General features: G+C 48.1%; 1 protein-coding gene across 1 annotated transcript; it reads right to left on the bottom strand.

Annotated features, from left to right (window-relative positions):
• Window positions 1–193: 193 nt before the first annotated feature.
• On the bottom strand, window positions 194–7,745 carry SERHL2 (serine hydrolase like 2). Its single transcript, XM_062492252.1, has 11 exons — window positions 7,564–7,745; window positions 7,379–7,492; window positions 6,267–6,308; window positions 5,514–5,533; window positions 5,249–5,323; window positions 4,400–4,509; window positions 4,052–4,131; window positions 3,686–3,720; window positions 2,858–2,934; window positions 1,328–1,421; window positions 194–1,003 (listed from the first exon to the last, which is right to left on the bottom strand). The coding sequence occupies exons 1-11, from the start codon at window positions 7,709–7,711 to the stop codon at window positions 887–889; spliced, it is 912 nt and encodes a 303-aa protein (XP_062348236.1). The 5' UTR covers window positions 7,712–7,745; the 3' UTR covers window positions 194–886.
• Between the last annotated feature and the right edge of the window lie 17,063 nt (window positions 7,746–24,808).

Below are 24,808 nucleotides of genomic sequence, written 5' to 3'. Positions count from 1 at the left end.
GCTTGCAGAGATGATGAGCATGCCTGCTTCAGTGGATTTTTTGCATCATTTTAACTTGGAGGCAGATCCTTAATATGGCCTACCTAAAGCAGACATTGCTGCCTCCCAAGACGCATTTTAGCCGCTTGGGTGAGCAGCCTGAGAGAGAAAGGAGGTTTGTTCTCCTATAGAGTCAAGAAGACAGCCTTAACATTAGAACACTAATCTTTATTTAAGACAGAAATCATCTCTGCCAACTTTGCCATAATTTGTAGTTCTCCCAGCTGCTTCAGCTAGAGGATTAGGGACATTCTCTAGCATTTATTAAAATGGCCTTCTCTGCAGAGGTGAGCTCTTACTTAAGCCGATTCTTAAAAAAAAAAACAGTAGCTCTCACACTGGAACAGAGACACTGAGGCCCTCTGAGCTCAGGTGTCTGTGGCAGTAACCAGAGAAGCAGAACATTTTTCTTGTCTTTCAGCAGTTTAAATCCTGGGAGCAGCCTGTCCACACCATCCTCAGGGAGCAAGCAAGATGAGCCACCTCTCTTGCAGAGCCAAAGCTGGTGGTGCTGCTGCTATCACAGAGGATGCCTCTCTGCCTGTGTTCTGCTCTGTTTCAGGGTGCAAGTTTGGAGTAAGCCAAGGGGAAGGCCACTCTGGGCCTCTATCCCTGAACTCACAGAGCTAGAAGTAGAGCAAGGATTCCTTCTCCCTTTGGTAAATGAGATACTTTGCTCAGCTCTCCTTCAGAGAACCCCTCGCACACCTGTTTCCACCCTGCAGTGAGCTAAGCAGAGGAAAGATTATCACAATTTGATGTTGGATGCGAGGTAGGAATGGTGACAATTCTGGAGCTTGCTTGTTAACTCCCAGTTATCCTGGACCGCTGCAGCTGTGAGGGCTTCCTAGAGTCTGGCCCTGGTGTTCTGCGCTGTCAGGAAGTTGCTGATGATCCCAGATACCACCTTGGGCTCGTTCAGGTGCACAAAATGACTCCCAGGCACTTCGGCTATCTGGATGTGCTGGAAGGAAAGGACACAAGATGTGGACCAGGAAAGTGTTCCCTCAGGCAAACACTGCTTGCTGTGTGACACTCACGGGAAGGGACAGGGCAAGTGAGGCAGGAGAGAGATAGGAGAACCAGGGAAGAGCTGGGTCCAGAGGGCAGTACTAACTTGGGACTCTAGCAGTGGGAACAAAGTTGTCTTCCTCCCCCCACTCCACCCCCCAGCCCATGTGAGGGCTGTGCTCTTCAGGACAAATGACCTAGTGGAGGGTGTCCACCAAGGTCAGCTGCTTCCCAGGCTGGTGGCAAATCAAGGTGCAAGGATGAAGCTTGCTCTCACCTCTTTGAGGGTAGACTCAAATGCCTCCTGCAGGGCTTTCACAAAGTGATTTCTGCTGGGTAGGTTGTGTGGTACCAAGAGTCCATCTTGTGATCTGAAAAAGAGCAGTGAGGCTCAGTACAGCACCCATTATGCCTCCATTTGTCTTTGTGGCTGTCCTGGGCAGAAGCAGTGTCTCCAAGACAGCAGGGTGACAGACCCAACTGTTCTTTCCAGGCTGCTTGCAAACAGCAGATGACAGAGTCATACGTGGTAGTCAGAGTGCACCTCACAGCTTGGCTAAGCAGCTATTTTCTATAAACTATCTGTGTAAAACCTTGGGTGACTGCCTAGTGGTATCAGGGTGGAGACTGGCTAAATATTGTCCTTCTAGGGCTGGCTCTGTAACTGGTCTGAGAACATCATTCCCTGCCCCTTTCTACCTTCTGCTATTAACTTTTTCCTTGCTTAGAGTTTCCACATCCCTTCCCTCAGTCCCTTATGGCTCTCCTTGCTGCTTATTTAACCAGGTTATGCCCTGCTCAGAGAGGGAGGTGCCAAGGCAGTTGTGCTGGAGAAGTCAGCATTAGATCTCCTGCAGAGCTAAGATCATACTGTCTCCTACTGTGCTGGTGATGGAACAAGCAGACATCCCAGGCTCAAAGGCATTTCTATGGCCCAGAGGACTTAAGCTCATCACAATGTTACATTTCTGGACAAACAGGAACAACCTGAACCTCTTATGATACTAAAACAGATCAGAGAAGCCAGAAGTGCACCTCTTTTCTCAACTGCTAGTGCTTCCTCTTGTTTTCTAGACAATCTTTTAACAGCACCTCTGTTTAACAGAGCCCTGCACACCTTGCCCTCCAAGGAGATGGGAAAAGGCAAAGAACGACTCACAGAACAAGCTGTGCAGACAGCTTAACAGCTTGTGGGACTCTGCAAGCCACTGGCCATGTCCCCAGAGCTGCTTGCCACAGGAGGGAGCTTGCAGGAGCTCAGTCAGACCAGGGGCTTCAGGAGCAGCTGCAGCAGATGGAGACTGCTGTAGTTTCACCTGTTTGCTCAGGCAAGAGGTTTTTGGGGCCTGGAGAAGGGGGCAGGCTGGGTTGCTGACTGGGGTAGAGTCAGATCAGGAGGATAGCAAGTAGGTGTGAAGGGTCACATTTGCCAGGATGGCCCCTTGCTGTAGTGCCAAGGAATGGAAAGTTATGAGGTGGAATGGTGAAGCCAAGAGGCTGGGGAAGATGGAGCAGGACTAATATTTCCTCAGTCAGCCTTGCACCAGGGAGTCCCAGCCTGAAAATAGAGTGACAGGCTGGGAGGATGTTCCAGTTGCTCTCTGCCTTCTCCAGGAGCCTGCCCAACCCAGGGCAGTGGTGGGCAACTGGAAAATACTTCTCACATGTGAAGTTGTACTATTCCACCAGCTGGCCAAAAGTCTGGATGACTGGTGCAGAGGAAGGGGTAGTGGAGGACTTCTTCCTAACCTTCATTCTTTCCACTGAGGGAGACAGCAAGGGTTGGTATGGTTTGTGCCTCACTCACACAATTATGAGAACACGGTCCTGGATCTTCTGCAGGAGCTTCACACACTGCTCCACCGTGAAGAACTCTCGACTCTGCTGCAGGTGCAAAGAGAGACAAAGTGGCAAAGGTCAGGGACAGCAGCTGGGGGCAGAGGGTGTCCCCAAGCCCTCCTGCACAAGTGGCTCTGAAGGTGGAAGTAACTGTGGCCCTGAAGCTTCCACGTTGGGACATGACAAGCATCCAGGCTGCACACAGGAGTTAGCTGGCTCTGCAAAGGCTTCTTCTGTCCACCTGTGTTTCAGGGCTGCCAACAACATTGCCTGCTGGGCTGCAGTACATATGGGAATGATCTCAGAGAAAAGCTTTAAAAATCCTTTTACTAAAAAGGAGAGAGTGCATTACCCTGGCTTCCATATCTGGCAGTAGCACAGGTAAAGGCAGCCTTATTTGCTCAAAAGTGGCACAAAACTATCAAAATACTAAACCTAAGGACTTTGCTCCACTCCCCTTCTTATTCAGGTCATCTGTCAAAGAAGGTGATAGAAAGCATCCATCCATCTGCCTGAACAGTTACAATAGCAGGAAAATGTAACCAGGAGGCCCTGTGGCAGAGGAACTTCTGAAAAAACAAATGGTAACATTTTCCAGTGACTCTGTAAGCTAAATCAATGATCAAATGCAGGCTTTTTAAAAGGCAGCATTTAAAGGACATGTGGGAATTGGGGAAGCATAAAGTGGCTGGGTGCAGGCAGGGCCTAGCTCAGTAAGCAGGCATCATCTGTCTGAGTATTCTGTAAGCTCAGGACTCCAAAGCAGCAGGGAGCACATCAGAAAAGCAGTGCTTACCATACGGGCTCTCATGTCTCTGTTATACACCAGTCCTGGAATGAAAAATAGAAGATTTTTATGTTTCATAGGAGCAGGAGTTGTTCTGTTTTAACTCACTTTTGGGGTCTGCCTAAGCCTTTTTGAGATGGGAGGAATAGGAATAATTCACACTTCTTTTTAAAATTGGTTTTCTTTAGCTGTTCTAGGATTTGAGCACCAAGCCCAGTTGCTGGGAATGGAGAACTCTGTCTCCAGACTTAATTGATCCCATTTAGGCTGTGTAAATCTATAGCTAGGGCACCCTGTACCCTGCAGAAGACAATGGCTGTTGGCACCAGTCCCTTCCCACACCCAGCAATGTCCCAGCACCACACAGCTCCTTACCAGCGGGTGTCTCAGTTGCTCCTCGCTGCAGCAGGATTGCCCCACCCTCTGCTGTCAGATGGCTGTTTGCTTCTAAAAGCCTGAGGGAGACATGGCAGAGAGATTGTGATGCTGGGAAAAAGGAGGAAGTGAAGCAAAAATGGCATGACAAGGTGACAGCTCGCAGGCTGCTTCAGAAAGGAGCAAGAAGAAGCAGTTTCTGGCTGCAGAAGCAAAAGGTTTTGCTGGGATTCCAGAAGAGGACTTGAAAGGCAAAATGCAGGGACAGTTTTCCTTTCTCATTTGTGCAGCTGTAACTCTGTCAAGGTGAGGGCAGGCAGTAAACAAAAAGGATGGAAGGGAACCCACCTCTGCAATGCTGCTTCGGGGCTCCGTGCTTTGGGAGTTTGCTGCTTTGCCTCCAGACTGAGTAGTCTGTCAATCACCCTCCGTTTTGATTTCAGCCATGCCTCAGTGTCCTGAAACACAGAGAGGCAGAGGAGTAACCCCTTTCTTTTGAATGGTTTTACCCCTTATTGGAGAGTGGAAGAGGGAATTTCACCCTTCAACATCCCTCAGAACTGGTACCAGTTATGGATATCTTATTAAAAATGCCCATTTTTGGGAGAAGAGAACATTAATACTGCTGTAATGAATTTACTAACTTTTTATCCTTGCCATCTTTTCTAACCCTTCCTACCTCACTTCTGAGTTGACGACAACTCTCCAAAATTCGGTATTTTATGTTAGACTGACAGGTCTTCTGGCCCACTACTGCCAGCAAAAGCTCCAGCATTGATATCAATGATGGAAAGTTGGGAACGTAGCTTTATGAACTGCCAAGAACAGAAAAAGAAATCTGCCAACCTTGTACCCAGATCCCCCAACAAGCTGTTGGCAAAAAAAAAACCTCAGCTGGAAGTTGCCTGGACAGAAGTTCCAGTTTCCTTTGTACAAGGGCTTGACACAGACAAGCAAATTCCAGGGACTAAGGGACTGCAGGATGTGGAGCTCTACCAAGTGTGCCCCAAGGGCCACCCTAAGGACAGACTTCAGTCTGTGCAACAAGGAGCAGATCAGTGCCTGCCAAAAGGAAGAGCCCTGGGACTTGTGTGACCTGCCAGGAAGTGGTCACATCAGTGTTTTCTCTGAACAGGTGAGGGAAAGAAAAAAATCTATTTAGTATTTTAAAAAAGGGAAGGACACATGAGATCTAACCTCTGGAGCTAGAAGAAAGCCAAGACTTTCCAGCAGGATCAGCTTGTCCACCATCTCAGGGTAAAGGAAACAGAACTGAGGAGAAATGAAACAATAAGAGAATGAAAAGCTGAGCACTGAGTGATGTCTTTATCCTGCTGCATGGGAGTAGGTCAGGGAACGGCCTCTCCTCCCCTGAGATCCAGACCTGTCCCTTCATTCCTCTCCCATTTGTTGTTGCAGCTGCAGAAATCACAACCCCATGAAGAAATTATGCTTTACTTACCATTCCTGCCACAGCCCCACCTGCAAAAGAGAAAAGGGTGCTCAGGAATGCACAGAACAGCTCCGGGTAACAGAAATTTGCCTTCCCCACAGCAGCAACTGCCTCAGAAAAATAAAAATGTGCATTGTACTGTGGGACAAAACTCCAGTACAGAGGAGAGCTCTCCCAGCCTGCAACATGCAGGCAGAGACTAGGGGTGTTGACCTGCTGTATTCCCCATCTTGTGCCATTCCCACCTCCCTCAGGCAGCAAAGGCCAAGGAGGAGTTACTGTTTAAAATGCCTTGGTGTGCAGGTCCTGTTAGCTGTGATGAGAGCAGGCCTGGGGAGCAAACTCCAAATTGTGGCAAAATCAAATCATACTCCAAGCTTAAAGGGATGGATCCTGGCATCCAGTTCCCCTCAGCCAGCTTTATAGCCCACCAAATGGGCTGTCATTCCCAGGCTTTGTGGGGACCAGGCAGGAAGGCCTTCTGTGGATTCTCCTTCAGAGACCACCCCTCTTTGCCAATCACTGTTCCCTCCTGTGAGTGGGGGAAATACTCACAGCAAGAATAACCACTGTCTGTACTGCAGGTTCTTGAAAACAGGCATTTCAAATACGGGCACAGATTTTTGAATCAATCAAGCAAGAACCTCGTACTTTGCATAATATAATAAGCATTCCAACTCAGCTCCCAGCAGCATGGCTTGGAAGTTAATTATCTACTACTTTCTACTAATCTCACATTTTACAAGGACTAGAGCCACTTACCCATACTGTGACCCATCAGGGTGAACCGTCTCCACTGCAAGGCTTAAATGGCAACAGAGAAAAACAGACAGTACTACGTTAGAAACCAGAGCAGCAACATCTTGCTGCTTCACTGCAAACATGGGCTCTTTCTCTCAGGAGGGCTTTTGCAGTGCCACATTTGGTTCTTAATCCAGAAACTAAGCAGCTAAGTAGGCCGATTTTGAAGAAAAAGAGCATTCATCACCTCATTCCCATGGTAGTTAAGTCATATAGCTCTCAAGCTCTCTCTGTGTGTCCAACAAACTCCAGCAAAGTCCCATTCACTGCCAGACATGGATGAGACTGGCAAGAAGCAGAGGAGCCTGACTGGGTAGCATCTGGTAGAAGAGAGAAACCCTGACAGAGCATCTTGCAGGGCATTCTGCAAGACGTGTGAGGACACAGAGCCAGGTCTGCTGCACTGAGGAAAGTATGATTCCAAGTGAAAGCTTTCTGCACCATTTAGCACATCAGGATCTTCAGTCCGTTTTTAGGGCACTCTGGGAGTGGAAAATAGGAGAATACAGCTTTATCAGTGCTGCCCATCTGACATATACCACTCTGAAAGATGGTGTTTACTCTCTGTAACATCTGAGAGCTTCTAGAGGCTCTTTTGTGTACTGAATGGGGAATGTAAAACACGCATGCCAAGGTATACAGATAGACAGTTACATCAAGAGTTTTGGGGAGTACAAGACACTTTGACTTTCAGATTTCTTTGTGTGATACTAAAGCCAGTAGCAAACTGCCATCAGGGAGAACCAGAAGTTTCCAACTTGCACCTAACACCGGTTAGGGGTCACTGACTGCTTACAAAAAGCCAGTCTGGCAAAACTATTTAGCTGCATCCACCACTTCACCACTACTGCTTTTTTAGTATAGAAACACTTCAGAAACACCCAGTTTCTTCCCAAAACAGTGAGAAAGAGGGATGCTTATTCAATCACAAAGCACTGCCTAACATCAAACTGAGAAGCAGGGGGAACTGATTCCTCTCCTGGCAGAAAATGCTGCTCGCTTGTTGGAAAGAGCAGGACTAATAGAGCACCCCCTTCACAAGCACTCCCTCGAGGGTTCCTTCAACTACCCACCTGCTGCCACGCGGCGCACATCGGTCACATAGTCCAGGAAATGGTAGGGGCAGCCTGCAGGTCGGTGGGATGACAAACCATGGCCAGAAAAATCCATTGCAACATAATAACAACCTGAAAGGGAAAGAGTATCAGATATGCAGCCCAGCCACACAGCACAAGCCATCCTGATGAGTCAGACCTACCTCTGGGGAGCAGTGGAATGAGCTTGTCAAAGGTGTTGGCATTATCCAACCAGCCATGCAAACACAGCACAGGGTGTCCCTCCGAGGGTCCCCAGGCCTTGGCTGCCACATGTCCCCAGGGCACAGGGAACTTCAACTCTGAGAACATGCCTAAAACAGGGTGATGTCCTTGGAGAGTCACGTACTTGGAGTAGGTCCCAGGGGTCTTGTTAATGGTCTAGAGCTCTGAAAAGAGTAATACAGGTCTGTAGTAACTCACCAGTCTCCTGTGGTCTTAATTAGCAGCTTGCTGATTTGTAGCTCCCTGTTCAACATCCCAAGTTGCCATTCCTGACTGCCTGTTTGGGGAATCCTCCTCCCAGCACGTACTAGCTATGCTCCTAGGAAGAAATAAGCTTTCCCTGCCGAGGAGGAGAAAGCCTTCTCTCTGTCTCTGCAGCAGCTGCAACCCGACCAGAAGGCACAGGAGCTATGGCAAGAGGGAACCATGCAGAATTCCCCCAGCTAGCTGCAGTCAGCCAGGCACCTGTCCTGGACCAGAAAGAAAATCTGGGGAATAAGGATGCTGCCTCCAGCATTAGACTGTTACCACCCGGCCCTCTTTTCCCTTGGTGCTTCTCTTTCACACCCTTGGTTGGCACATTTGCAAGAGCAGCTGGCTCTATGCTACACAGCAGGTCAGTGCTGCCACCTGCCTGTGCACCCCTCAGGACCAGGGACCTTCGCATGGGATATGGGCCCACAGCCTGCCAGGCACTTGCTCAACCTCAAACCATCTCATCTACCTGGCAATCACTGACCCTTGCTCAAGCGCCAGCTCCTGAGTGAACCCAGCCTTTGGCGACCTTCCAATGGTGGTTTAAACATTTCCCTTTTACCCCCAAGCCATGGGCAACCCGACTGTCCCTATCCTCAAGTCTCTCACGTCATATCCCCTTCCAAGTGACTTGTCTTGCGTATCTGCTCCCTTAAATAGCTCTCTGAGACCGCACAGCAATTAAATCGCTCTCCAGCAAGTCCCTCTTAAGCCCATACCTCTCTAAGGAGTGAGGACAGAGGGGGTAGGCTGCTGTCAGGGCCCCGACGGTCCCAATCAGCCAAGCCTGGGGTTCCCCACGAGTGGGTTTAAGCCTGGCCCAGGACCAGCTGGAGCAGTGCTGCAGGAGTGCCGGTCTCCATCAGCAACGCCCCCGCCCCAGCAGCCGTGGCCCTGCCTGCTGATCACGGGGCTCTGTCTGATCCCAGCCGCCCTCTCCGGGCCGGATCCTGACAAACAACAGTGGGCTGACTGTCCACGGTGTGACCATGGACCTGCCCTATCCTGAGGGCTCCTGGCAGAGCCTGACGGCCCTCCCCAGGCAATTCTGCCCGGGCCAGCGGGGCTCTCCGGCCCTGGGGTACCCCCGGCCCCGGGGTGAGGCCTCCCTGAGCCGGCCGGAGGCGCCGCTACAGCCGGGCCTTCGCCTCGGGGCGCCCTGGAGCGCCCGGTGCCCGGTCCTGCTCCCGGCCCCGGGGAAGGGCTGCCCGGAGACCGAACCCGGCCGGCGCCGAGAGCAGCTCCCGGGGCGCCGCCCGGCCCCCTGTCCCCTCACCGCCCTCCCGCGGCGCCCCGGCCCCCTCCTACCGCTCCGTGCGGCCGGGCCGGCTGAGCAGAGGCGGCGGGGCCGGGCCGGGCCGAGCAGGGCAGGGCAGATCGGGCCGGCTGCACCGCCCCGCTGCCCGCCTCCCTGGGGCGCCCCGGCCTCCGCCCCCGCCTCTGCCCGCGCCGGGCTCGGTGAGAGGAACGGGGACTTTACGGTGACTGCGGGGTCTGGAGCTGCCAACAAACTCCTGGGCGTGATGGGAATCTCTGAGGTGTCGAAATCAAGGAGTTATGGCTGCATCCTTGACTGCCTCCGGAAGACACATTACTGGTGATGGAAACTGCCTGCACTGTGGTGACACAGTGTGAGGTGTTTTAACTGTGACCCAGGAGCTTCATATTGACATCAAAGAGACCCAGCGCTTGACACTAACACTGAACTTCTGTCACTCTCTGATAGAAAGACTCTTCTGAACTCCTAACGCTTGCTGAAATTGTGTTGCTTCAGGGACAAGTCACCCTCCCATACTGTGGCCCATAACAGTAAACTGACTCTACTACAAGGCCAAGCTGCCAGAGATGCACAGCGGACAGCGCTGCCTTAGCCACTTCACTCCTGTGAAAACAGACTCCTCTCAGACGGAGAGGTTTCTATACAGTTTGCCTCATTAATTGCCCAAAAAGGTGATGTCTGCATAGACCCAAGTTTCAAGGAAGCCAATAACCAAGTATGGTTGCTTGCTGGTGTCTCTCGTTCCATCCAGCAGTCAGTCTGCTAGCCCTAATGCTAGACCACAACCATTTCTCTTCAGTCAAGGACTCTGTGGTCAAAGGAAGCAAAGTCAAATCTCACTGTGAGCAGTGGGACCCCTTGCTGGAACAGCTGACGGAAGCAGAATAAATGTATGTTCTTAAGGAATAATTTTATATTGGTAATTGAAGGCCCTGTGCTCAGTTCATCGCATCAGTCTCCTAAATTACACAATATATTTTCAGAACAGCCTAAAAAGCTTGAAAGAAACCAGTGTAGAAGCTTAGAGTCCTATTTCTCCTGCCTAGCTCTAACTCATCCTGGCAAAATGGGCTCTGCACCAGGACAGTTGAAATGTAACCTTGGGGACCCATCACTGAGAAGAAACAAGAGCACTGTGTAGCTCATGGCCTCTTCTCCATGTAAGCCATTAGAAAGGAAATCAGAACATGAATTTTTACAGGTTTGCCAAGTGTCCAGTGCTTTGTTTTTTCTTAGGCCTCCATACTGGAAGAGCAGGAAAGCAGACTACAAGGGCTGGGGAGCCTTGCAGGAGAGAGGCCAAAGTAACTTCTACAACTTCTCTCCTACAACAGTCAGAGGTGGTGGCTGATTACAAAAAGTGAAAAGCAAGAGACAGCTTGGCAGAACAGATTTGTAAAAGGCATTCAATAATAATGATCAATAATCAAATAGCAGCTGCTGCTAATGGAGGGCAGGGCTCTCCTGTGAATTCCTGGAATTCCTCCTAAAGAAGCCACCAGACGGCAGTGTAATTGTTAGGCAGTGGCTGCTGCCAGGCTTGTGGTTCTTCAGTCTATGGCATGATTTTTGAAGAGGACCCTGTGCCATGAGAAGTAATGTGGACTGTTGGCACACACTCCGGTGATTGATGGGACAACAGGTCATGGCTGGGAAAATCCATTGCTACTCATGAGCCAGACCCACTTCTGGGGAGCAGTGAAATGAGCCCACTGAAGGTAGTGGCACTGTCCAGCCAGCCATGAAAGAACAGCACAGGTTAGCCCCAGGCCTTGGCTACCACCTGTGCTTGGGGCATGGGGAACTTCACTTCCAAGAACTTGTACCCACAAGCAACATCCTCTGGAAGCTGCATGCTGGAGCTGGTCCCACAGAGCTTGTTATGAGGCAAAAGCTCTGGACTGAGCTTGTAGGTAGGTGGTAGCTACCCAAGTTGTTTACCTGTCAGCCCTTACCTCTACCTAATACTGTCTTTTGGGCACAAGCCTTGTTTGGGATAATCCTGGGATCCTGCTGTAAATGCTTGACCTAGCAGTATATTCATCGTCACCCACAGGTCTTGGACTGCCACACTGGGTTCTCTCCCCCATTCCAGCAGCCAGTAGGATCTGGGCTCTCATTGCTTTGGGTCACAGAGATTATTCTGGGACTTAGGTGGGAATAATGCATTCTCTAGTGATGTTGGGCTCCTGTGACTTGCATCCTACATCAGTTCTGGTAGGAGGCTCCATCAGCAGCCACCTGATGGGAAAGGAGAAATTCATCACAGAAATTATGGAGAATGGGTGATTTCAGATAGAGCTCCAAGTGGAGAAGATTACGCTGGTATGTGCTCTGTACCCTTCCCTTAGTGGCAGGACTGTCACCCTATTAGCCAAAGCCAGACTGTTGAGCTATCCTCACAGCTTCTCTAGCAATGCTATTCACCCCTGTAAAAGAGCAGCCCAACATCTTACGAGACAGTGCATCTCCCCCAGCATAGCCTGGAAAAGCCCCCAAGGAGAGGGTCCTATGCAGGATGCACAGCAGAATTTGGATGGCTCACAGAATTCATTTTTCTGCATCTACTTCTACTTAGTGCCACAGGCCACTGCAGTGGGATTGCTGCTCGTGGAGGACCAAACAAGACTCCACCTGGAAAGGTGCTGAGGTGTTGGCTGGGCTAAACTGGACTGGTGGTAAGAAAAGCTGGTTTTGAATAAAGAGCTGTGAGTTAGTGTGAGATATCCCATGTGCTTAGCAAAGGGTGATTTAACCTCTCTGTCCTTGCAAAGGAGCAGGAGATCTGCAAGGGTGAACACTGGGACATGCAAAGCTGTTATGCTCTGCTGACTTGGAACAGCATTGATCAGTTTGTGCTAGCTGCAGATCTGGTGAGGAAACTTTAAGTACAGCAGATTGATTGCTACCAGGGGACAAATTCCCTATAGCTGGTTGGATTCAAACACTGAAGTACTGACATATTGATCTATTTACGTTGATTTATTAGTAATAGTCCTGTACCCCAATTTCTTTTGTGCGGTTATACAAATTTTAAAAAGCGTGCTATTGCTAGCTTAACTGATTTCTTTCAGAGGATATATAGAGGACACACTTTGATATAAAGCCCCATATTGTGAGCATATGCTGCAATCTAGAGTAGACAGGAAAATAAAAGTGATCACAGGCAAGCACGTTACCATGCAAGCAGCTCCAACATGCTGACTCACAGGCTTTAGTTTGAGCTTCATCTACAAATCTTGCTTGCCTTAGAGATGGTCCCAGGTAGTCTCGAGAGTTTAAACGAGCTCCCCAGGTGGGGAGAGTTGCAGTGGGATAGTATCTCATGATCTCTGGGCTCTGCTCAACAGCAAAGGACTCATCCAGGTACCTTGTGTGGTATACTTTCTCGTCAATTTTCCCGAATTAATTGTTGAATTTAATTTATGTGAATTTCTGATGGAAAAAGCTGCATACATATCAAGTGCAAAAAAATTCTGTGATGGCTTAAATTGGTTTCTCCCCCTTGCTCCAGACCTGTTGTGCTCCTTGTTTATTTGCATCGTGCTGTAACCAACTGAACTAAACTCAGTTGTTCCAGAGCTCTCCAGCTGTGAGAAGGTGGGAGAGACAAAGAAATGCTGGCTCTTTACCCACCACAGTCTGAGCCAATATGATAGTTTAAATGGAAATCTTTGTTTTAAGCCAAGCAATGAGTGGTTGGAAAAGTGGAGTGCATCTGCTTCAGGGATTCACCTGCAGCATAATTTGGATAGTGGGGCTGCTGGGGAGTTTAAAACATTCCCACATGAACCACCACCATTCAGCTGGAAGCAGCCCCAGGCACACACCATGCATCAGGTCCAAGTGGTGCACATTTGTATCACTTTATTTGCAACTAATGAAATAGCTAGAAACATTTATTGCATATAAATTATATATGAGTACTTATCGTACAAATAAACTCTTTCCAGTCTCAGCTTTCCATTTCCTCCTTAATCACGAACTCTACTACATTTGGGACAGATTCAGGAGTCTCTGCTGGTTCCCATCCCCTGGGCCTGTTTAGATTAACTTGTGAGGTGAGCTACTCTCCAGATCTCTAGAAAACCCAAACCCAACTTTAGATCATGCACCTATTTTAATGTATGAAGTGGCAAGGGAAGAAGAGAAGTTTCTTTCCAACTCTTGTCTAGACTTAACTGTCTTTTACTTAATCTGGCAGATTCTCTATAGGCTGAGATGAAATAATAATGAAAACCATAAGTAATCTGACACTTGTAATTACAGGCCTACCAGCCCCTTGTTGACCTCAGACAGAATAAAGAAAAAGCACATACTGGGATCCTTTAAAAATAAGGAAAGTTCTAGTTAACACTAAGTTTCATAAGTTTATGGAAAAGAATCTATAAAACTGCTTGGGAACTTCTGGGGATGTAAATTATAGATTTGGGTTATGGATTTGGCTGACAAAAGCAGAAGCTGTTGAAATAATAGCTCTCCAGCAAGGAAACTGATAGAGTCTTACACTGTGTTTTGATTTTTAAAATACTGGAATGATACCAAATTAACATATTTTGTAGTAATCGGACTGAGAATTGACTAGATAGCAAATGTCAAAATATTAAAGTTGATACAATCATGTAAAGGGGGTTTTTGAAACAGTCCAGTGGTGAGTTACTCCACCCGGGCCACACTTTTCATCTGGCAGTGCTGTTTGTGGAAGAAGTGACTCTGGTGAAGGACTGACTCACAGCGGAGCAGCAGCTGAATGTGAGCTGCCAGTGCAGTCAGAAAGGCTAATTCCATTCTCCGATGTATAAGCGGAGAATGCGGAACAGGTGTTAATGAGATTATATTGCAGGAGATTATATTGTGTCTGCTAATTCCATGGAGGTGATTACTGGTGTGAAAGAATTCCCAGTTTTGACAGCTATGATTCAATGAGGAAGAGAGCAAGTTGGAGAGGCTTCCTGGCAGAGCTTTAAGGCCTGTTAAGGAGTTGGAACGCATTTTAGGAGAGAGAAGCATTTAGGACCAATATGATCAAAGCCTTAGTATACCTATGTAGCATCGCATTTTTGCTCATCCAGTTGTTATACTGCCTAACAATGGCACAGTAAAAAAACAATCTAGAGAGGAGGTATACATTCAGTAATGGGCAAAGGAGTTAAATACTTCAGTGGTTTACTTAGGGTGCTGGCAGCTTTCCAACCATTGGCAGTTTTTTAATGAAGATGGGATGTTTAACAAAACAACAATGATTAATGTGACAGAGTTCTTTGTCCTGTGATCATCTGGAAAGCACAGTGGTCTGGAAATCAGTCTACTGCAATAGACACTACTGTCAGACGGTACCAGCCTGCAATGCTTTTGGTACAGTCACTCCCAAAATTATAGTCCATAGCTATACTCCTTGCATTTTACATTGCTTTACTTCATTTAGAGGCTTGGATTTCTCAGCTGAGGAAGCCCCTGTTTCTAGTTCAAACAATGACTTAGGACCTTTCTGCTGTAGGGTCTGTGTCTTGGATTGCTCCCTGCAAACAGCCTCTCCCGGCTGTTTTTGTCTGCTTTGGAGAAATGCCTGAACTGAGTGAACTTGGTGCCTGTGTCCTGTGAGTGGGGTTCAGCATCACCTCCCACCTCAGTTGAGGGGGGGGGGGACAAAACCTGGGAAAGCATGGGCAGGACTGAGGCTGCATGTTCCAACTGAATGATTCTGAACAAAGGGATTTGAGCAAGATCCACCCATTTTGGCCTCCAGTGACATGTCCTGAAAATGTGGGATAACAACAGGAAGAGGCAATAGACCTCAAGGATACAATGAAATCCCTGTCTGAGCTGCCACCTCCATGTCTGTTGGGCAGCAATATTGGGAGAAGTTACCCAGCATTGGGGTGGCCATGGATTTATGTGGTCACAGAGCCTCAAGGAGCTCACACCTGGGTCCAGTGCTGTGGAAGGCTCGTACCTCGTTTCCTCTGTCCTGGATTGTCCTGCACTACTCCAGAGTTTGACATGTGGGCAAGATTCAGAGGTGAGGGAGTGGTTTGCTGTACAGTTATAAAAGACTGCAGCTGCTTAAATCTGACCTAAATACCTTCCAGATTATGCAGCCTGATGCTTTGTTTGAAAACCTAGAAGGTCGCTGTCTGCTAGGTCTTCTTCCCTCAAGTGAACCAGGGGCAGGGACTGGCAACGAGTGAGAACTCGTGTTCCGCGGCAGCCGTGGGGGAAAGCAGATGGTGTTGCAGACTGGCATGAAGACGTGTGCCCTGCGCGGCTGGCTCTGGCTCCCCTCGCTCCTTCCATCCTCCGGGGCACGCAGCCGCCCCGTGCCGGGGCTGGCAGCCCGCAAGCCGCGGCACCCGGCTCCCCGCAGCCGCGCTGGGTCACCGCGCTCCGGGCAGCCCCTGTACCTTCGCTTTCCTGGAAAGCAGTTTCTCTTCTTTACTGAGAAAAGCCCTGCTCTGGTAGGGGAAGGAGGGGCCTTGCCACCGCTTCATGCAAAGGGGCTAATTTGTGCTAATTTTTCTCGTAAGAGTGCAACTAAAGCAGCCTCTGATTGCTCTAAACCACTGAAGGTGTTTGTTTTTGTTTGTTTTTGGTTTGGTTTGTTTTGTTTTTCTTGAGGGGAGCAGAGGAACAGGGCTGGGGGATTTTTGTGTGTTGGTTTAGTCCTCCTGGCTTTCTCTTTTTGTGGTGTTGTTTTTTTTTTTTTCCTTCTTCTAAGTGCTTTGCTGTTAGTACCTCCTAAAAGGAGACTTTCAGCAAGTTAAGAGAGAGACCATCTCAAAATAGGAGGAAAGGTCAAAAGGGAAAAACTACCTGAGACTGAATGCGGTCAAACGTTGTGCATTTTGTATTATTTGCAGGTTGGACTTGCAGCATATCAGGAGATGGTGCCGGTAATTTCTTACCCCACAAGCATCCTTCCCTCCTCCTATCTGTACAAAATCTCATGCACTGCCTACATCACCTCTCAACCCAGCTACCCAGGCCTTCCCCTTGCTCTCTTTCCTTTTTATTTAACTACCTGGCAGGAACTCCCCATCTTATGTCTGGGCCACTTGGTCAGCTACACTGTCAGGGCAGTTTCATATCTTACTCACATCCCATCCAGACAGTCAGTGTCCACACCAGTGGGCAACAGCATGCTTGGGTCTGGCTGGGGGCTCAGCAGGGCACTGAGATCCTAAGTAATTGGTTAACTGTGATCTGGAGTTGGCACTCCAGCTCCAGCTGAGCTTCCACACACAGGTCTGCTAAGCTGAAGGGCAAGTCAGTACTGGGAGATCTAATGTGTTCACCCATCTTCCCTCCTCTCTGCCCTCCAGGTTCTTCTCACTTGGCTTTTTGCTATCTTTTTTCCTTTCTTTTGCAGATTTTCAGTGCCTCATTATCTCCAGTTCTTTTCTCTCATCATATTATCTTCTCTCTTCCTCTGAGGCAACGTCTGCCTTTTGCTTTCCCAGAAAACCATCTTTATTCAGTATTCAGTTTGCAATGACCTGCCCCAAAATACCATTCTTTTTCCCACATCTCCCAAACTGACAGGAGTAAATAGGCAGATTGTGGCTCCTTCTACCTTATGCAAGCTGTAAAGGAATCTGCACACTAAGAAGGAGTGAAGCTGTTAGGCTGTTACTGGCTCTTAGGCTGCTGGATATCAACATCTTGGAACTTACCAAAGACTTGGAGGTTGCTGAAGAGCAAGCAGAGAAACACCACAAAATAGAACTATGATCCAAAGGTAGAATGAACTCAGATCTACTGCTCTCAGCAGCAGGACTTCAGACAGAACTCTCTGGAAATGGTTAATTCTGTCAGCATCTCTATCAATTTATGCTTTCGTGTTTAATGTGGTTTACAGTTTTAGTATCAGGGATAGTGAGGGTATAGGTATCCATAGGCAGGGGAAAAAATGAGGGGTAGGATAAAACTCATAAATCCTAAGAACAGATCCTGGCACCTTCTTGGGAGCTATTCCTTGTCACACTGTCATCAGCATCCTGGGCATCTCAAAAACTGTCTTTAGGATGGATGCTGCTTTCTCCGGAGATGCAGCAGTGGGTGGTGTTCAAATTAGCCTGCCTGTATTCTCACTGTCATTACACAAAGCCTTTTGGGTGGGTATCCTTACACTGAAAGATTTTGGGGAAAAAAACCCTTCAATCCAGTGATGAGAGCATGGGAAGTCTCGTGGTTCTAAGGAATTTGCTTGTATTCTTTTTTCCTCAAGAAAATTCACCTAAAGATAGGATTTATTTTTCATGTTAAACACATCCAGACTTGATTTCAGGCTCACAGGAAAGAAATGCAGAACTAGCTAAACCTGTGCTTGTCCATGATGTGGTTGGTTGCCTTCTCTTCCTTCATGCCACAGGACACAAGCTATTTCAGCATCCTTATGTTTTCCACCTATAATGAAGCCACCTCTGAGGTACCTTGGTCCTGAACACATTTTGGACTCTGTGGGTCAAATCTGAGCTTTGGAAAGCTGTGGTCAATGGTGCCATTGCGACATGTCTCACTGGCTTTTGTGGCTGAAGATGATTGCTGCAATACACTTCAGTTGTAACTGCTGCCAGGTCACAGTTTCAAGTGGATGAGAGAAATATGAGCAAGACCTGCAGACAACCCTGGAGCAGTGAAGCTGGACATTAACTTTTCACAGGCAAAGATGACAAAGAAGAAGAATAAAAGGTAGAATTAGACCAGGCCATTTAACATTAAGGCAAGGTGGCTGGAAGAGTCTATGAAGTCACCAATAAATGTTATAAATATCCACAGAGGGAAACAGACTCCCTACTAGGCAACTGTAAAGCAAACCACAGGGTATTTTTGAAGCTGCCATTCAAAAATATAAAGAGAAGTGTGACAAGCCTACTTAAAAACCAAAAATGGAACAGATGAGCACTTTATCCCTGCTGTGATTTAGAGCTCCAGTGGCAGGTCCTCCCACTGAAGCCTCTCTGAAAAAGAATGAAGTGCTTTGCCCAGATTCTTATGGAAGTTCAGAAATTCTTCTGTGGTCAGCAACATCTTCATGCTTGGTTGAAAGAAAAAACAAGAACTGATGTCTCAACACTCAGTGGAACTTCTGGCGAGGCTGAGGATCAGATTCAGTGGTGTGTTTCTGCCTGCTTTATCCTCCCTAACAATGTCAAGCAGCTGTAAAGCTTTCAGAATGCTGCTCAAGCTGGAATTACAGCTGCTTTGCATCACTAGGGTGGTACAGAGCAGTCAGAGCACGTCTGCATTTAGGGTTTATATAGAGGTTTCTCAACAGGGCAATTCACCTGGTGTACACACACCAGGGAATGTGCACAGCATGTAGAGAAAGTATGTAGGTGAGTAAAAGCTCTGATGACATGATCAAATCATAGCTTCCTTACAGGCTAGGCCTTCAAGCTGTGAGGTTTGTACTGAATTCTAAAATTTATCTGTTCTTCTATTACATCTATTCTTTCTGAGAAGCAGTATGCTTACAGTATGCACCATGCGGTGCACTATTTATATTTCATAGGATAACGTTTCTCTGCATTTGTAATTTTTACATGATTTACAGTATCTTAATTTGACCCATCAAGGCAACAGCGTGCGTTTTGGGGCACACTCCTGAAGCGCCACACACACACTGTGCTTAAAGAGTGCCCGGTGTCCCTCTGAGAGCTCCTGCAGTGACCGAGAGGAGCTGGGAGAACTCCGGCACGGAAGGTCTCTGTTTTCCGCTGGTGTAAAGAGCCCTCTGCTCCAGCCCCTCGGCCCTGGACATTGCCCCTTCCCCGGTGCTTGCGAATCCCGATGCCCCAGCCCCGCGCCGCGGGGCAGCGGATGGAGGCGGGGAGGAGGGGTAGAACCCCGGGCCGGCCGCCGCCTCCCCGGGGCGACACGTGGCTCCGGCGGGTCCCGGGGCTGGCGGATGCTGCGGTGCCGTCCCGGTGGGGTTCCTCTGCCAGTCTGCGGCGGAGGGGCTTTCACAGCATCTTTTTATTATTATTATTTTCCTTTTCCTTTTTCCTATTTTCCTCTCTCTCTCCCCGCTGTCCGTCCAAGTTTTCGTTAAAAAAGAACCCAAACTTTTTTCTTCTTTACTTTTTTTTTTTTCCCTTGCAAGAGCCACGCCGTGGAAAGACGGGGTGGTGAAGGAGGGAGAAACCCCTCCCCTTCCCCTCCTCCGTGTCTCCTTCCTCGGAAAAGAAACATTTGGGGGGTTTCCTCCCCTCCTACCCCTCCCCTCCCTTCTGTGCCGCTCCGCTCCCCGGAGCCGGAGCCGCCGCGGCGCCCGCCCGCCCGCCCCGCTGCCGAGGAGGGCCCGGCGGGGCGGCCGCGCCGCCCCCGGCAAGCCGCGCACCGGCCCCTTTGTGAGCGGAGGGGCCGGGGGGGATGCGGAGCGTGGCGGCGGCGGGCAGCGGGACCGCCTCCGTTTGGCTTCGGGCGGGAGAGCGGCGGGAGCCGGGCCGGGCAGCGCCGCTGTCGCCCCGGCACTGAGCGCTCGCTCGCACCGGAGGCAGCGCCGCTAGCCCGTGGCCCCGGAGGTGCCGAGAGTAAGTTGTGCTGCGTTAACTGGAAACGGCCTTTTTGGGGGGCGGGCTGCGAGGAGTCTGTCTGTCTGTCCGTCTGCCTGTCTGCTGCGATCCCCCCTTAGCTTGCGAGGGGGTGCAGCCCCCGCTGATTTGGCTCCTGGGGGCGTTGGGGTCGTTGTTGGCTGGGAAGAAGGAACGTGTTGGGGTTTGGGGAGCTTTTCCCGAGTAGTCGGGGGAGATTTGGGATGCTGGCATGTCATTGCCGGCCTTGAAGGGAGCCATGTGCTGTCTTGGGGTGGTGGCGGGGTGCTGGGAGTAGCCTGGGAGGCTCCGTGGGGACAGTCCTGGTGTCAAGGTGCTCTTCACAGCGTTAGGACAGGGAGATGATGCTTTTAAAGTGAAACCTGCAAGTTAGGTAATGTCTGTGCTGCAAATTGGGTGGGTCTGTAGGGAAGCAGCCGCACAGGTCCTGGTAACTTGGTCTTCACACCACTTCTTTCCTTTCACATAAAGCACAGGAGAAGCGGTGCTCGGAGTGTTGAGTTTAATCTTAGCTGGAAAAGGGAGCTGCCTTCCAGAAGTGAAGGCGTTACAGGGAAGCGGGGTGACTGTGAACCGGGGGTGTACATGCCCGTTTGGGGTTGCCTTGAAAGGCGGAGAAAGTCGCCAACCTCCAGACCTGGCACAGTCAGAACGCAGCCTCACACCTGCCGTTTCTCAGAAGATCAATACTGTGCGCCCATGAAAAGCCTCATCTCAAAGGTTATCGCTAAATCCTCCCTCTTTATGCAATCTGAGTCATGGTGCTCACAGCCATGCAGTATCGCTACTCACTTTTTCCCACAAACGCACGCGCTGTTACTGAGAATTTTGGAATGGTTACCACGTAAAACCTCAGCCCGTACTATTAGGTTTCTTTTTTTTTTTCCTTTTTTAAAAATTCAGTTTAAGTTTATATTAATTCTTGCTTAGTAGAAGCTTGGAAACAGGATCTGATAGATCCCAGAGATAGCTAAGAGGAAGTCAAGAATGTTAAGTTAATGTCCCTGACTTTTTTCTGCATGGTGAAGAAGGGGGATGTGGCTTGACCATTGTTCTGGAAACTTGAGGGTAAAGAGTACTGTTAGCAAGCTGCTATTTAGGACTATGTGGTCCAGACAGTGCCATTTACTAGTTCTAGTCCTTGCAGCTCTCAGAATTTAAATGAAAAAACCCAGTCACATGTTGACCACACTCTGTAAAATGGGATGGAATCAGAAATAACTAGTTTCCTGATGCTTCATTCTCTATTGACTGTGTCCTTAAGAAGGTATGCAAGCATATCTTCTTTCTCTGAACAATTGCAACTACAATTCAGATGCTGTGTGAATGTTAAATGGCCCATTCAGTCACAGCAGGGCAATGGTCATGTGCTTTAAAATCATGCACAGAAGTTTGTGAGACTGGGGCTGTATTATCCCATAATGTTGCTCTTGGTTGAATCAAATTAGGATGAAATGTAGCCAGTCGCTGCAGATGAAGCCAAGCTTTGTTTCTGTGTTCATGAGTGATTCTGCTGGGTATGTGATTTAAAACATAGTTATTGAAGTATGGATTCTTGTTCTCTCCAGAGGGGAAGGCGCTTGGGCACAAACCCACAGGATTACTGGGATGCCAGCCTCCCACACAGGTTCCCATCTTTTCCTGAGTTAAACTGGAATCTGGGCATTGGTTATTTCTGTGCTCCTTATTAATGTTCTGTATGTTGTATGTCCTTTAATAACCTGGCTTGCTTATCACTTACTTAAATGTAGTGGGGTTAAGTGGCAACACGGGTCTTCTGTAAGATTGTGTTGGAAGGCACAGGTAAACTGTGCTAGGGTCTCAAATAATGGGCATAGAGGAGTGCTGGGGAGAGGCTGAGCTTCTTCAGGTCTTCCCAGGTACGTGTCTCTATCCCCACTGTGCCTGCTCAGAGAGGGCCAAATTCAGTTTCCAGATGACAACTTCAAACTTGCAGCCAGTGCCTCTTACCCTCCTCAGTCCAGCTGGGGTTTCTGTGAAGTTGGTGGTTGGTTTGCGCAAGGATAGAGCTGGGGTTGGGTGGTGTAAATTCTTAATTGCTGTCACTAATACTGCGGTTGCATTGCTGAGAAACAAAGGAGAAAATGTGCCTTTAAAGCTGTGTTTTTTCCCTTGTTTCTCTTTTTCTCTGTCCCCACTGGGAATGTTTTGCTCTTTTCTCCTAGTCTTTCCCTGCAGCTCCTTGCCACCCCTCTCTCCCCTTGCCACCCACAGGCTTCTCTGTCCTTGATTTCTCCAGCCTTGGTTTGGTCAGCAATAAAGAGAGAGTGCCAATATTTAAATATGACATCACTTGGGTCGGGTTGATACTGTGGTTAGATTAATAAAAGCTGTGGGGAGGTGGTGTGTTCCTGAGCTATTATTCCAGGCCACTGCAGACCTCCGCTAGTGGTGCTTGCCAAAAGTTCACAAGATGAGAGAGGAAGGCACGTGCATCTCTGTAACTTAAAATGTGGATGGTGCGAGAGCGGAGTAAGCTGTACAGGGACAATCTCTTTTTATGTATGGCATTAGGAGACATATTTGTTTAAAATAATGCAACTAAATGCTACATTAATTAGATCCTTGATTACATGTCAGTAGAGGCAGAAGGCAGGTATGATAGCACCTTAACCCCTTTTATCCTGTCAGTCTACTTCATTACACCCTACTCTTCTGGTTTGTATTTGTGCATATCATGCATCCTTCTGCCTCAGTAAGATATTTATTAGCTCACTATTTTGCTGAAATCAGTCTCAATTTTTTTTTTTTAAAGTTGCAGTGCTGTTCGATGTAGCAGGATTTGGTGACTTTGTGTTAGTGAGTGATCAAAAGGACGAGTAGAATTTTTCTTCCCCCTCTCCAAGTGCAAGGTTTCAAATTGAGATTTAGAAGTGAGAGGTGTAGAAAATCCTATTTTTTTAAACTTCTCGAAATCAGTGCTTCTGTTCAATAGGTATTTAATAGTGTAAAAGTGTAAATTCAGTTTTAGTAGAATGGCTAAATGCTGGTTTGTGTTGTCTTTGGAGACTTCAGGGCTGCCCCTTATTTTCATCCTCTTCAGTGGAGAAATGAAAAGGCCTGTGTGCACTTCACAGGAAATGAGTGTCTGATACAGCCTTGCAGGCTGCACATTTCCAAGAACTGCTGTCAAGGTATTTTGATAATGCACATTCTCTCTGCCTTCTCCCTTCCTGCTTCTCCTGCACTTTGTGTGCTTCTGCTTGTTCACAAGCACATGCAAAGTTGAGGGGAAGAATTGAACAGTGCCCCTATTAAGTTTGCAGATGGGTTCCTTTAGATTTATATTGGAGTAGTGGCTGGCAAAATTGGGTAAAGCTGGCAGCATTCAGTTGCATTTGTGGCAGAGGGTTTTTGTCCTTCCCCTCACTCCCTGCTAAGGCTGAAGAAAAATTTTGACTTCAGATTGTGACTTGTGCAGCAAGGGAGTTTTTTGTGCATATGTGATTCTGCAGTTCAGTAACAGTTTGGCTCTACTTTCATACTTCCTCAGTAGCAAAGTTTATTTGGAAACTTAGGCTAAAGCTAAGAAAATGAGTGTGGCTGTTAGCAGTTGGAAACTGCCAGAGATCTGCAGTCTGGACTGTGTAGCTGGGCTCCTGCACATCCTGCTGAAGGTGCCTTGCTGAAGCTCAGGGGGTTCAGCAGAAGTTCACCTCAGTTGGCACACTAGTGCTGAGCACAGTTTGATTGTGCAGGAATTGTTTGTTTATGCTTTTTAACAGACCAGCGGTGTTGTTCTTTATCCATATTTTAGCTTTTCCTCGTTTTCAGGTGAGATCTTTGTGGTGGGGCAGGACGGAAGTCAGAGCTGGAGAAACATCTACTGCTTTAGCAGTAAACACTGAAATCTGCTGTTTGTGCAGGGTGCATGCTGATATTCAAGTCAGCACATCTAAAGAAGAGGTGCTGTTCTTTCCAGTCATTAAAGAATGGGGAAAACATGGACAGAGCTATTTTAACTCTGCAGCAGGCCCATGGTTGATTCCTCATACTGACTTCATATACCCTTGTATACTACGTCAGTTTAGCACAAAGGGCATTCATGCCTTGTGCTGGGCTCCCCTTAGTGTTATGTCAGGTTTAAATGGTTAAGAGGTGTCTTAAAAAGGTGTTCCTAAAAAACCCAGCCCTTTGTTCTTGGATTCCTCTGCCTAAAGTCTGCTAAAGCGTGGCATGGTGGGTACAGCACAGAAACAAAGCAAAGACATTTGAGAGAGAAGAGAAATGAGACTCCTCATATCGGCTCTCTCACTTTCTCCAGTCTACATGGTTGGAGTTTTTCCTTTTGTGAGTTTTAAAATTAGTTACTTTTCAATCTTTGTCACCTTTGAACTTCCTCTCATCTGGTTTTCTGAAAGAATACAAAAAAAATGTCCTGATTGTACTGTATCTTTCTCTGGCATCCTCCTGTATATATATCTGCTCTCTAAACTGAGCCTGAAATGTCTTCAGTCTCTGTACAGTTACGTGTTGCTTCTTATTACCCATCTTTAGGCTTATCCTCTCCATTTCAGCTCTGTGTCCTATTATTTCAGGTGACTAGAACTGACTGTATTCTCTCAGGTGGTGGTGACATTACTGTAATGCTCCTACCCATCCATTTTGTACCTTCCCATTTCTGCTCGCTTCTTGGTTTTTAAATGACTGCTTTTGCATTTGGAGCTGGAGCTTTCCTTAATGAACCCTCAGCACTGTTACTCGGCTCATTGGTCAGCTGCACCACTTAATTTATTGCTCTTGAAAATACAGACCCAGCTGGTTTTCCTGTAAGCATGTGTGCATTTGCATGTGTCAGGACAGAGTCTTGCCTGACCTCCTGCTGCTTTCCTGCTGATGAGTTTTGAATGACCTCTGACTTCTCTGTCCTGCAGAGAGTGGAGTGATTTTGTCACTGTTTACCCTGGGAAGGCAATGGAGAGGGCTTGCTACGTTTTGGGTTGGCTGCCTAGATTTAAATAACATGAGGCTGTGAGCTGCCTGCTGGAGTTCAAGGTTAGGCCTCAGGGGTTTGAGGTGTTGTGGGTAATGACAGCTTGAAGACAGGGAGAGACAATTCTAGGAAGAGACCTGGGT

Source organism: Cinclus cinclus, chromosome 4, assembly GCF_963662255.1.
Source record: "Cinclus cinclus chromosome 4, bCinCin1.1, whole genome shotgun sequence".
Lineage (NCBI taxonomy): Eukaryota > Metazoa > Chordata > Aves > Passeriformes > Cinclidae > Cinclus > Cinclus cinclus.
This window is presented reverse-complemented; position numbering and strand designations above follow the sequence as displayed.